The 15,229-nt window shown below is 34.6% G+C and overlaps 1 protein-coding gene across 1 annotated transcript in view; it reads right to left on the reverse strand.

Annotated features, from left to right (window-relative positions):
* The window catches only part of LOC137404002 (alanine--glyoxylate aminotransferase-like), a 39,553-nt gene that overhangs the window by 13,506 nt on the left and 10,818 nt on the right, over nucleotides 1-15,229 (reverse strand). Inside the window, exons 4-5 of the mRNA XM_068090158.1 lie at nucleotides 3,674-3,787; nucleotides 3,420-3,481 (exon numbers count right to left, since the gene is read on the reverse strand). Coding sequence (XP_067946259.1) covers nucleotides 3,420-3,481; nucleotides 3,674-3,787 — 176 coding nt within the window. The remainder of the gene's footprint in view (nucleotides 1-3,419; nucleotides 3,482-3,673; nucleotides 3,788-15,229) is intronic.

Below are 15,229 nucleotides of genomic sequence, written 5' to 3' on the forward strand. Positions count from 1 at the left end.
ATATAAGCTGCTTTAGCATGTGAATGTGTAGCATAGTATGTAAGAAATCTTATTCAGCAATACGCTTTAGCTAAGCTCTGAGCTGTTAAATAGTTGAATTATGCACTAGACACACTCAAAAATTAACAACAACTTTCATTTAAAAGCTAAAATGGTGAATGTCGTATATTTTTGCGGTGTTTCTGTTTTATATGCTGCTGTTGTACATATGAAATAAATTTCCTGTGCAAAAACTTTTTTATCCCCTGTGCAACGCCGCGCACTCCGCTAGCTTTTTACTATAATAAATGTGGTGTCCATCCGCCCGAAGCCAAGGTTGAGAGTTATGAAAAAAATTGCATCATATGGGATTTCCACTGGCCAAATTCAACTTGATAGACCTACACAATGATACCTGAGCCAATCACTGCCTTCTGGCATGTCAGCGCCTTGAGCCAATCACTGCCTTTTGGCATGTCAGCGCCTTGAGCCAATCACTGCCTTTTGGCATGTCAGCACCTGGAGCCAGTCACTGCCTTCTGGCATGGCAGCAATTTTACAGGTAATTATTCTTTGTGTTGTATCGTCACACATGGCAATCTCTCACAGTACACTAGACTACCAGAGTACTAGTATGTACAGTAACTGCAAATTGTGAATTTTTTTTTATAATAATAAAAAATTGAATACATCGCAAAAACTTCCAGAAAATGAATGATACATGCTGATTGGTTAACTCTGTGTTTCTCTTCTTACACACAGTGAAAACTCAAACCCCAAAACACATGCAGATTGTAACTTATGGTTCAATCTGCAATCTTCATTTGATTCACAACGATGAGTAACAGCCTAGCTGAGTCTTTCAAGGGTTTATGTAGAATCAAAGACAGCCTTAAAAAGTGACTAATATTTATTGATGCTCAAATAGGCGTGATGTCTTTAACAGTGTCACTTTTCTATAATGGAGTCATCCTTAAATCTGTGTCTAATAAGTTGAGAGGACAACTCCATAACTAATTAGAACTAACAAATCTGTATTTCAAAATATTTTTACACTAAATACACGATCCTATTCATGTTGTTGCAAATATCCAATTAATATTTGATGGTGGCTGTTACAAAGATTCAGATTAATAACTCAATTAAAAAACTAATTTTAGAAGTTGTTTTATAATTTTATAGTTTTATTCTTACAATAACAAGAACAAAATGGTGAACTGAATAGAACATCTCACTTCGATGGCATCATCACATCCGGATAAGCCCTGCAACAATAGATGATACCAAGGAAGTACTCAGGAATTTTGCCCAATTCCATCACAAATTTCTAGGTCAAACCAAAATTTTACGAATCATTTAGGACGAAATATAATTTCTTCGTCTTTGTTATTTAAGAAGTAACTTTTATATGACCTTGTAACGCATCTTGGAATCCATTTTCCAAATCAAATCACAATATTGCAGACTGTACAACATTCAGTTTAGTTTGTCTCACATGCAATCCATAGTACAATATAGGATCATTAAAGGTTATATTCAAAAATAAAGATAAGCTAGTCACACTCTGCGTCAAATAACTTTTCGCAATCACATTAAAGGTGATATTTGTAAAGATTTTAAAATAGTTGCAGCACTAAAGAGTGTACTTACGCATATAAGGTGTTTTATAATTAACTCACGCCGTGACTGCTGCAGCTATTCATCATAAATAATTGGTCAATTTCTACATTTGATGATGTCACTGAAAAGTGGACGGGACTTCGCATTGGTCTCAAAAAGACCAAGATGTTGAAAGTTGTAATGGATTAATGAATTTTTTGATATCGTTTTATTTCATCATGAATATTTATTCCTTTAAGAGCAAGGGGTGTAGAGGTAGCAGCACATTGGAATGCAAAGCAGCATGCCAGCAGTTCAATTCTAGCTGCGGAAAGTCAAAACATGATCTAGTCTCAAACTGATAATTCGCTGGAAAGAGGCATAGTCATACTGCAAGTATGGCCGGAGCCTGACTCCAGCTGCCTGCAAAGAACCTCGCTATCAAGCCATCCCTGTTGTCTAATTTTTCATGAAATATTTTATAAATCGCCTGAAAGGCATTTGAAGAATAAATTTTACGAAAAAAAAGATAATTTTGTTTCTTTGAATCATTACATGCTGAAAGTTACAGTTCACATCTACTTCAACATAACTTATGCTCGTTAGGTCTGATCACTGTCAGTATTGTTTAGAATAATCTAGAAGCCAGACCTTATCAACTAAATACAAAATGTATTAGCAAATGAAGGGAAACCAGTTAACCTCTGACACCGGGCTGTCAAATAAAGCATAACAAACACCGACCGCAGGCTGATATTCCCATCATCCCCTAATCTCTCCATAACACACCCCCAATTTCTTATGTGGCAAGCCTGGGCTCTTTGTGTTGGAGAGTTTGCATTTTAGTATTATCTTTAGTGGTGTTATTTGCTCTTTGGCCAGACATACTAAGAATGTGGAGTAATTTGGATGCCAGCTGGTCAGTTACAGAGAAGATAAAAGTTGGAGTGCTTCAAGGGAAAGTAAAATATAGATGATAAGCAGACATACATGTATTTGATGCTCATTGCATAGAGCCAGCCTGTATAGTGTGATAAATTTATTCAGAGCTCCAAATAAATAAAATAAATATTACTTCATAAAGTTCAATAGTTCTGTTATATTGATTGTACTGTACTACTCAGCGAGAGGTCAGAGGCTATGCTACAAGGTGGCTCTGAACGAAATGTAGAATGAGGAGTATTTGTTATAAATTCGGAGAATGCTTTTATAAAATATGAAAATGACTCCTACAGCAGTTGTAGGCACCTAAATATAAACTATATATTTAGGTGTTATATTTACAGCTTATGTAACTTATACAATTAAGTATATTTAAAACTAGATAAAATTGGTTTCACATGGTAAATAAACTTGTGAGCAAAGTACTACGCAGGCCCAAGGAAATTTTAAACTTGGCTTATTCAGATCTGGCAAATATAACTCTGCTCAGTTTTATTATGTAACATTCCAAAAATTAATCAGTAAAATAAATCATGATTTTTTTCAAAAAAGTCCAAAAGAAAACAGATTTTCCTGATTTACGTCGATTTTTTTAAATATTTATAATTATCTTTGATGCAGTTAAATTTTTTGCCCATTTTTGCTCATGCAAATGGTCTGTGTAGTGCATTGTACATCAGAATGCTAGTGAAGCCACTTTTTAGTATCAGTGACTTACATGCTTTAATTCGACAAGTTCTTATATTTCTTGCATTCAACAGTCATATAAAAGTAGTAGAGTAAGTTAGTGGAGTAGTGCTAGAAGTTTCACACCAAGTGTGAATGAAACCCTGCTAGAGATACAACCTGCTGAACAAACAGGTTGTTTCAAATTGTCTCAAGTTTGGCCATTTTCTTACCCTCTCTATTTCATCAGGTGTAAAAGCCTTTCCTTGTTTTTCAATGATTACAGGGCATCCACCTAAAACAAACATGGACTTATCATTCCCAGACACACAAATTAGCCTATTCATGCATTGCTCAGTGTTCCATGGTAAAGAGTATAATAGTATGGATATTTGATGTAACTTAGCATTTTAAATGCAGCCATACTATGGTCCAGAGAGGCTAACCGAGAAAAGCAAAAGATACAAAAAACAACCAAAGAGTTTACCGTGTCGCCGAACCATCTCAGTAAACCGACTGCCCCAGAGTCCATTAGTTGCCACGAGCACTTTGTCTCCTGGCTCCACCATGTTACTGCATGCCATCTCCATAGCTCCATGTCCTACACAAAAAAGATATTGTACCAATAAAATTTGTAATTTGATAAGATCAGCAGTGACATTGCAAAGGAGGAAATTTTATTTAATATCCCTATTTTTCTTTTTTTATTATGTGGCATAATTTGGAAAACATTTTTATACAAAGTAAACTATTACTAATAAATTAATATATTTATATTCCAGCAACAAGCTCAACATCACAGACTTCTAGAACATAGTTTAGTGTTTCTTCTTTTTGTATTGATATGACAAAGTGAACATGCTAAAATACGTCTTTTTCGTAGCTTTCGCTGTATAACTAAGTATAGTTGTATAGCTAAGTATAGTTGTATAGCTACACATAACCTTCACAATGCATGAGTAGTTATGAATTTGGAAGGCTTGTATATCTGTGGTTGTAATGATAGCCATTGAACAAGCATTCAGGTCAACAAGTAGATTGTAGAATCACAGATTTACTAGTAAAAGCATATTGTCATGAATCTCCTAATTATAACTGAGAGATCTGTTACAACCAAACCTGATCTGCTGTAAGTAGTGGTGTAAAATACAAAATCATTTTATGGAATTCATAGAATTACTTTGCATTATTTCATAGAGTTACAAACTCCGTAAGATATTGAAAAGCCTGGTCCACATTGGTCGACAATCCAGAGAAAAAGACATGAATATAAGTCTATGAAAATGTTTGAATGAGCCAAACATCTTCATCTCAACATCCATCAAGGTCAAGGTAAAGGAGACATTCTCATGATGAAGGGATAAGCACAAAGAGATCATTCACTATACATAAAAACTGCAATACTGAGTCAAATAAGGCGGCAGCTCGATGACGGCCAACTAAATACCTTGATAACCCAGTTGTTTATAGGTCTCTGTCATTCTGAGATGTTCCAGATATGCTTATGTTATCACAGCCTTAAATGAGCTTCATTTAAGGATTTTAAATTCTTTTAAAAGCATATCCTCAAATGACACTTATTTAAGGATATGATTTTTACATGATTTTCAAATTTATAACAACTTTTTAAAAAGTAACTAGAATGACTAAACATATTTGAAAACACTAAACTCGGTTTTCCCTTTGACAGGAAATCTTCATGACAGGAAGCAATGGTGCTCTAGAATCTCACTCTATAATTCTGCATCATCTTCATTGCCCTCAATGAATGTTTTCATGGTATGTTGTCATGTAACACTTAGGATTAAAATGACAGAAACCTTGAGCATCGCCGGCTCAACGCAATTGTTTGTAGTTCTTTGTCAATCTGATATGTTCCAGATAAGATTATGTTATCATAGCCTTAAAGGTTGACTTGCAAAAAAATTCCCACTACCATTATTTGATATGAAAAGATTCACCATGTCTTACTCTGTTGTGTTGTAGGTGCCAAATATGTGGAAAGGTGATTACAAGCTCTTAAAAGCTAAAAAACGAACAGAAAATCGCAGCAACACGAGACCGCCGTAGTTTGGATTCCCTTTGCAAAACGGCTCAAATGTGATGTAGTTGTGAGAGATGGTTTCTGTTTACACTTTCTTGCAACCTTATTCGTCAAAATATTTTCACAAATATACTTCACGCATTCAACAAAACTATGTCTATTGTTCTTACACGTCTGTTTTATCGTCATCGTAATGCTGTCACTTTTAGCAGCGATATCTTATAACTTACCGTAAAAATTTGTTCAATTTTTTAGACTTAGCTTGAAGGAGTACATATCATTGTCTGATAATCATGACGAGCCTGTTGGTCACTTGTGATAATCAAAAAGTGCTGCAGAAATTATTTGCAAAGTATTGGGTCACATGATCCGATTACGACTTGCCGATTAGACCAGGACGAAACAAAACTGTAAAGTAGCGAGCATCTATATTTGATACGGGCTCTTCGTAAAAACCCGAAGTGTTTGTCATAAACTAGTACTACGATAAGTTTCATATTGAGCTTTGTATTGGCCTTTCAATTCACAGGAGAACATACGTGACAAGATGATAACCAAATTTCGTTGCTACGTCATCGAAATAAAGAGATTCCAATCTATGGCGGCTTTTCGTTTTTGAGCTTTTAAGAGCTTGTAATCACATTTCCACATATTTGGCACTTACAACACAACTTTTATATCAATTTAATCTCATTTTTGTTAAAATTTTGTTGGATTCTCTATCTACACAAATGGGACACCTGATTGGGATACTCGTTAGAAGTTTTGGTTCAGATCTGAGACTAGTTATAGTTTAAGGAAAAACCAACAAAAGAGCTATCTATCATTATGAATAACTCTATAGTTATGGATAACTCTATAGTTTAAAAAGAAGCTGTAGTTTTCCCTTCATTGGGGTAAGAGAAGAGGAAAGAGTCTCTTGACAATGAATAAGTGCATGCTTGGCCATGCATGAGCAAAATGTGTTGCTTAAAATCTTTCTGAATATTTCAATGTTTTTAGGCCAAGGAACTGAACTATTGCCTTAGAACTAATGCGTTCAGTGTATGCACTGGATTCATTTATGAGATTTTGCTAGAGTATTGTAAAGGACTGACTCCGGAAGCTGAGTCAGCTTTACTTCACTAACAAGGGAGACGTAACCTGAGCTACTGGTATGCCTTATCTGAGGCCTGCTTGACGCGCCCAAGAGTTGTCAAGTCAGTCCACGATAAGTACCTGGTAGTCAGGCTTACTCCGAAACCAATCTGGCCTGCCCTCTTGGTCCCTATATCAGGCAAGTCTAGATCCACTAGCAGCTCGCTCTAGGACCTGATCTCTTATGTCATGGCATACCAGATCAGGTCCAGTTAAAGCTGTGGATCAATCCCTAGCCCTATAGAGCCACCCTGGCAGTTCCATCTGACGTTTAGAATGAGCCTGCTTCTGCAATTGTTGAGCCGACCAGGCAAGCGTCAATATAATCAGTTCTGTGAGTATAGTAGTTTTATTTATGATAGCTTAGAAACATGCATACACATGATCGGGTGATATCAAGCACACCAGTACAACTCCTGCAGTAGTATAGTAGGAGCAGATCTACACACATTTGCACTTAAAGTTGGATTTTGGGTACATTTTAGCCCGAGAACCTCGGAGAATGGTGTTGTCAGATGGAAAGTTTGGGGGGGGTAGGTGTGTGAGTGTTGGGAGCTAAGGTTATGAAGTTTGAGAGGAATTGTGGGAAGGATGCGGTGCTGGTCGAGAGGAATTGTGGGAAGGATGACGTGAAGAGGGCGATGGTTTTGGGTTTCGATGCGATGGGTTTGGGGTTTGGGTGTCGACGAGTTGAGCGATCGATCGTCGAATGGTTGGGGTTGGGTTGGCGACCAGTGGGGTGAACGGTGTTATGTCGTTTCGGTTGAATGAACGCTGATGTTGGACGAGTTCGGGCGTGTCTATTCGTGGAATCGGTTAAGTCTCCCTTCGTTATAAAACTCTTTAAAGATGAGTAATAAGAAAGGGGAAAGTCGAATGATTTATTCATTATGAAAAATTTCTTTTGAGAAGACATGAAGAGTCTTTATAGAAAACTAGGTGATATAATTCAAATTTCTCCAATACTATTTATTAGTTTTGGATTTTTTTCGGTTAACGGTGAATTTTTACGAAATATAATTCAATTAGAACATAACCCCTCGGATTGTACTTATGGTATAGCTAGTTATGAAATTATTCAAAGGTTGGGAATTACTGAACGACTTGTTCAATGGGCTAATCCATCTTCACGGTTAGCGAGATATTGTGTAGGCAACTCAGCTCGTTCAAGGTTTTGTGGATGGAGAGCATTGCCTATTAAGTTTGTTTGTCATCATCCACAATTAGAAGAAAATAATGGTAGATTTACAGCTCCAATTAATACTTCCACTACTCGATCCACCATCAGAACTACACACACATCCAGAATTCCTACCACCACCACAACTACACTCGCTAGTACAATTCCTACTACCACCACAACTACACTCGCTACCATCATTCTAGCAAGTGGAATCACAACTCTTCCATCATCTGAAAATCTTAAGGAAAATATAACTAATATCCCATTTGTACCAATAGCCTTAAGATTATATAATCCGAATAATGAAGAAAGAGAATATGGAAATGAAGGTTTTTCTGTAGAAAGATCCACCATCAGAACTACACACATTTCCACAATTCCTACCAACATTGCAACTACGGGCGTTACCACTATTCCAGTGAGCTGAATGACAACTCAGACATCATCTGAAAATCTTAAGGAAAATATAACTGATATCTTATTCATACCAAGAGCCTTAAGATTATATAATCCAAGTAATAAAGAAAGAGAGTATGGAAATGAAAGTTTTTCTGTAGACAAATTACAGGATGTCGAAATTTTTTATCATAATCACATGCTGCTGCTAAAGTTGTAATCTAATTTTCATGCTTTCCTAAATTTTTATTCCACAATGAAAATGATATGTGAATATTGTATTGATTCTATTTTAATAAAAGTATCTTAAAATATACAATAAAATATAAATTCTCCATCTTTGGAGATGAAGATTTTATTTCTAAAGGTTCTATTGATTTGCATATATATTCATTCAAAAAAATTCTTTCTTATAAATACTAATTGCCAGTTTTCTGTGGAGTTGAAGAGCTTGTCACTTCAGAATATTGTAATTCTTTCTTATCGAGATAGAAGTATGTGTTGCTTGACTCGCTTTTCTCATCAACTTCTTTTTGTTTTGCATCATCACTGTTTAAATATATAAAACATTGAGGATTGAGAAAGGATGAAATAAATGGATAACTATATATCTTTGGTTTTAAAATTCTCAAAATCTACTTACCAAAATATACATTGAGCTAAGCCATCGTATACGTCTTGTCCACATGTACAGGAAGGTAATCTGTCTATAGGATAATCCAATGGTAAATCCAATTGCAACTCCGTTTCACTATTTTGAGAGTTTGTTTCTTTCGAGTTGTTTTTTTCATCAGTTTCCTTACCATCTTCTTGATACCTGTTTAATTTTTTGAAAAACCAGTGAAAATTGAGAAAAGATGATGTATATAAAATGAATAATTATATATTCATATAAAACTTTAGAATTTAAAATTTCAAAATGTACTTACCAATGTACACATTGTGCTAATCCATCATATACATGTCCACATGTACAGGAAAGTAGTTCGTGTGTACAATATTCCCATGGTGTAGCCCAAATTTGAAGACAACTATCTGTACATTTCCATTCTGACATTTTACCCTTCTCAGAATTCTGTTAGCTTATGAAGAGTGTTATGATAATAATGATTCGTTCTCGATTGCTTTATATAGTTGAACGTCTGTAAAACGCTTGAGTGAGTTTAATGAAAATTTATAAATAGATTACAAAACATTCCTCTATGCTTACAATTTCGCGAAATTACACATATATATTATATAATCAACTTTCGCGGAATTGAATTTCGCGAAAGTGAATTTCGTGAAATTGGATTTCGCGAAATTTCACATCATATATATTATATAGTCAACTTTCGCGAAATTCAATTTCGCGAAAATCTGTTTACTATTTTCACCTCATTAATTCCTTTGGACACACCCATCATTTTTCAATTCACTATATAAGCGTTGCATGATCTGATGGAATATTCTGCCTCCTTAACCATCTCTTGATGCCTACTTATATACAGACTTGAGAATTTGGGTCGATCGAGCGTTGATACCATAAGGCTTGTATGCTTCAGCTAGAATTCTGTTAGCCGGCTACTCGCGATTAAGTTCGTTGAGTGTCGCTGTGTTCAGGCTGTTGTGTGGACAAGCGCCTTGGCATTCGACCCGATTGTTTTCCTAGGTTTACCTATGGAATTCTCCTGTTTGGTTTGGCTTAACCATTCCATAACAGTCTCTCGACCAGTAAATAGATGAAGATGATGAACTAGTAAAGGGGCATACATGGATTAATATGTGGATTATTTTGAGGATAGCTTCAACTCAGCGTGAGTATATCAATATATAAAACTTATATCAAAAAAGTAAATAATATTCGGTCGTATTTGTTACCAAGTTTATTTCGATATAAAGTATATATGTATATTCAATTGTAAAATATAGAAAAAAATTTATGTCAGTTCTTCTAGTAATTTAACAATTTGGGAAGTTCCTTGAATATGTACATTGTCAACACCTTCATTTTCTTCGTTATTAAGACTTTTACTAATTTTTCCATTCCAATCATATCTATCTAGTATAGTTTTTCGAACTACATGATCTCGTGTATCTGTTTCAGAAATTTTTAGCATAACTGTTAGAAAATCTTCTATTGAACATCCTCTGCTCCAAAATATTGCAAAGAGAAGACAGTAATCTCCACATGTTGTTGAAAGAAATCCTTGGAGTAGAACATCATTCCATTTAATTAACTTTATTCCAGAAAGTTTTAAGATTTGAGCGACATCTGGATATGTTGAAGGATCTCGTCCTGTTAAATCGAAATAATTAATTTCGGATTTTGTTCGAATAACTCCTATCCAGTGTTCTCCTGGTTGATAAGAATAGTGTGTGTTAAAAATATATATTCCTTCATTCGATAAAAATTGTTCTTTAAATTCAGTTCTTGCACAGACAGCAAAAAAATGATTATTAGTCATGTGATCTTGGGAAAGAACATCGAAAATATTTGCTGTATTCATCCTTAGAATATGCTTCCACCACTGAGTCGAACGCTAAAGTCAGAAGCGATTTCCATCATTCCATCTTTTTGTATATATGTATTAAGATAGACATTTTCTGGTGTTGCAGCCCGAAAACCGATATCGATTGTTAGTGAAACATGTCTCATTAAATGAAAACCTTCGGATGAGAGATCTCCTGTCAAATCGAAAGCGTATATTGCAAGTCCAGTTTCATATTCAGTCAGTCCAATTCCACTTCCTTCAGAAGAAAGATCTTTTCCCATTGCATTTAGAAGTTGTACATATGGTCGAGTATACATTCTATTTTCAAAATTTGGAGTATATCGTTTTCCAAAAGGTAGTCCATCAATTTGTAGTTCTACATGACTCACATCGTAATGACCAAATTTGAAAGGATTACGATTGTATGATCCATTTTCTCCATCGTGTGATGAAAGTGAAACAAGTATTAAATTTGGTCTAGGTGTGTTATCAGCAATTTTAATTTGAGTATGGGTTAATCCAGTATTCACATTATAAGATCTGGTGTATACCTGAGAAAGAGGATACTTTGCATTAACACCATTAAGTAGTTTTTCGTTATGTAAAAGCTGAATTGTTTGGTTGATTTTTAATTTTCGAAGATGAAGTACACATTTCGTCAACTTTACTTTTCCCCCTCCTCCAGGAGCAGCTGCTGCTGCCATCAAACAATAACTTGGTTTACTTCGGTCTAGTTCTAATTTACAATTCAATCCTGGAATGAGATAGCTTTCCTGTTGAAAAATGCTAAGATGGAGTCGTCCAAAAAACTCAAATGTGTTTGATCCTCTAATAAGATTCTTTCTTGCTGTAGTCGCAGTATTATCGAAATCCACACCATCTTTTGCAAGATTATCATCTTGAAACCATCCTTCTGCTTTTAATTGGTATTGTTTTGCTTCTCTGCTATTATTGAGAAGGGTTTCTATGAACGATCTCATAGGATAATAACTTGAATGTTCAACAACGGATCCATTAATTTTGAATGTTGCTGTTTTGATTAGCGAATGAAAAAACGCATCCCCTGGTACAACATTTACGTTAGCAACAGCATTGTCTAAATTGGAACCATCGTCCTTGACTACTTTTCCTTCGATTTGCAAATATGAATTACTTAAATCGATATAGTGATCTACATCTCCAGGTATTTCAATTTCAATTGGTCCATATTCACTGAGTCGTGACGGACCTAATTCACTATAATATCCGTGCTCCACCGAACTATGTGTGCCCAGAACAACAAATATACCCAAACTTTCGTTTATCGTAAAAGGAGAACCCGATATTTTTAAACCTGTTGAACCAATCTCTCCAGAACTCATCTTTCACTATTGATGTATGTCAATGAAATGAACTAAAAAATATTGAGATAATATATAAAACATTTCAAATTTTAAAAAGTATTTGGAGTGGCTTTTCTCCGTCGCTTTGCAGGTTTGCTACGGTTATTTAATTTTCTTTTCCCAGGTTTTCTAACTCTTGGAATTACTACTTCATCTGTTTCTTCTTCTTCTTCTTTTGGTCTCTCTACCATGTTATTAAGATAATTGGATGCAGCATCTAACCCTTTTTTCCTTAATGAGATAGCCGTTTTTTTTGCTAGAGGCGCAACAGCTTTTGCTAATTTTTTAAATATTCCTGATAGTCGTCCATTTCCCATCACTCTTTTTCCTTTATATGGTGTCAATCTGCCATTTCCTGTTTGATTAGACGTGTAATATTGAATGTAAAAGTTTTTTGAGTCTTCTGGAGTATATGGAATTAATATGGAATTCATTGTTTCTTTCTGAAATGAACCGTTAGTATAACCTTCCCTCCATCAAATGGTACTTTTTCTCCATCATCACTTGTTATAAGGGTCTCTATCACATCAGTAGAAATTTTATCTACTTCAACGTAATGCGCTTGACTGAATTCTGTATAAACTCGAGAGAACTTCTTTCCACTTACTGGGACAACTCGTAACAATCGTACATTTGCATCTCCAACGAGTCTGTTACTTACAATTGATGAATATACGTATAATGATGTAAATCCATAGTTGATATCCGGAGATGTGATGTTTCCGTGTTTTCCCACATTATAAGTTATCTTCGGATCTAATCCTAAGATATTTGCGAAATCTTGTGAAAACGAAACCTGAACACTCGAATCTCTTACATACAACATAGATTTGTTGGATATTTTGTCGTATTCGAATTCTATAGTTGGATGGAGATTGAAGGATTTTAGAACATCATGAGCTCGTTGAATTACTTCATCTATATCTTCCTATCTTCCATTTCCAATTTTTATGTCGAAACGACGAAATCTCCCATTAAGTTCCGCTTTTGTGATGCTTATTATCCCTTCTACTACATTTGGCCAATTATTTAAAAACGATATATCTTTTAGAGCAACTTCCCATTGTCCTTCTGTAAAATCTACATATCTGGCTAGTCTAACTGTAAAGTTTGAATTAGTATTTTTAGGAAAGTCACTAAAACTAGCATCAGAAGGAAGAGTTACGAACTCCGACATTTTCAATTCTTTCAATGAAGTTCAATTGCTTATCATCCTCTTTTATTTAACAAAATCTCTTTCATTGACCCAGCTATTGAATGAATCAGGATATCCCATCCATTTAACGAGCATTTCCTTTGTTCTTCCTCGTTTCCGAGATTTGAGAATTTTCTCGATTCGAAAAAATGCGTTTTTTTTTAACTTTCTGTAGTTCATCTTCATAAAAAGTTCCATCAACCGGTTCGTTTGCCAAATCACGTAATTTATAGATAATCGGTCTTTCAAAATCAAGTACTTCTGTAATTTGAAAAACTTCAACCGTCCAATTTATTGTGAAACCTCTTTCGAAAGCTGTTCTAGCTTTACTAATACGAACGTAATCATCAATATTGAATTTGGGAGTACTGTCAGAACTATATTCTCCATTTTCATAAATCCTATTCCAGATTCTTTCTTGATTTTCATAATTTACATCATTCGGTTTTATTCCTAATGTTGTGTGCTTTTACCATTTGTGGTAAAACATCAATATATCTACGTTCATCCGAATATGTCATGAATCTATACATCTTCATCCGTAATGTTTTGTTGAATCGTTCTATGATGGAAGCTTTAATTGTCTCATTCTCAGATGTAAACCATTTTACTTTATTTTCTTTCAAAACTTTTTTGACATCTCGATTATTAAACTCTTTTCCTTTGTCTGTTTGAAAAACTCTATAATTAGTTCCATCCAATACTTTTTTTTAAGGCTTTTGCTACCAATATACCTGATTTGTTAACAAGAGGCTCTACCCATGCTTTTCTTGAAAAAACATCAATCATTGTAAGTAAAAATGTAATTCCATCATTTTCAGCTCGATGAGATCTAACATCCATTAAATCAGCCTGTAATTGTTCACCAACTCCTGCAACAATTGTAGGTCTTCTTCTAAACTTCGTTTTTATTTGTTTGTGTAACGTATAAGCCTCTTCACCACTTAACCAATCTCTAACTTCTTGTTCGCTTTCTTTTCTCCGAAGTGCTTCAATCAGTTTTCGTGCTCCACCTAATGAAGATGGTAGATCCGGGGTATAATAGAATTCATTTAGTAAGTCGTCCATTTTCCTCTTGTTCCTACATAAGGTTTTCGTGAAGACGATCTATTCGAATTGGATTTTGATTTATTTGATAAATTCGAGTTCGACTCCTTGATAATTTTTTCAAATAAGTTATATTGTTTCTCAAATGAACTTGGAGAAAAGGGAGAAGATACAATTGAACTATCTTTAACTCGAATCTTTCTTTCAAGAAGATTTCGTAAGTTCTCAGGTTTAATCTCTCCTGTAGATCCTGTTATTTTCCCGGTTAAAGAATCATAATTTCCAGACTTTTCCAATTTTTCCAGAAGTTTTTTCGCTTTAGTTTGATCTTGTTTCGAACCAAAGTCTTCAACTATTGAAGAAATGGAATAAGATCTAGAAGAATTTGACGATGGTTCTTCTTCGTTTAACTTCGGTGGTAATAATGTGTCTTCTTTTTTTGGCGAATCTTTTAAAACTGTAGAGTCTTGAGACGAATTATCTTCGGGTAATTCAGGTCTATCTTTCTTTAGAGTTTCTTTTGAATTTTGTGGAACTGAAGGTGTTTGTGACATCATTGAAATCGGTTTTCGAATAGTCGGAGACTGTTGAATTGGATAACTCCGAATTGAATTCATTTCATCTAAAAAATTTTGAAGTTCAGCTGCATACAAATTAACTTTGTTATAGTCTGAAATAGTGTTATCGTTATTAATTTGACGCATCCTATCTCTGGTCTCCTTAACCTTACTTACTCTTGGATTTTCTAATGGATTCAAACGAAGTGACGAACTATAGCCATCATTGATAATTTTTGAATCCTGTTGACTTTTAAATTGGTTCCTTTTGTACTCGTCTTCAGAAACCAAAAAAAATTTTTTGTGTACTTAGGAAAGCTCATCTTCCTGCTGAATGATTAATACAAGTTGAGGGATGGCTTTATAATCCGTTTCAATAATCCTCTTCCGTTTTGCAAAATATTTCGTTTATATTTAAGCGGTTTGTTTTCATCGATAATATTCATCAACTCCTTTTTATGTTGACTCAGAGAATGGTATTGATTTTTCGTTAAAGGTACATTCCCATATATAATATTTTTAACAATTTCAAGTAATGTTCTAATTACTTCTTCTTTCATATGAGGTAAAGCAGAACTTGCAAGTTCATCGGTAAGACTGTTCAGTATTTGCAGAATTACTCTGTTTT

This window comes from Watersipora subatra, chromosome 9, assembly GCF_963576615.1.
Source record: "Watersipora subatra chromosome 9, tzWatSuba1.1, whole genome shotgun sequence".
Taxonomy (NCBI): domain Eukaryota; kingdom Metazoa; phylum Bryozoa; class Gymnolaemata; order Cheilostomatida; family Watersiporidae; genus Watersipora; species Watersipora subatra.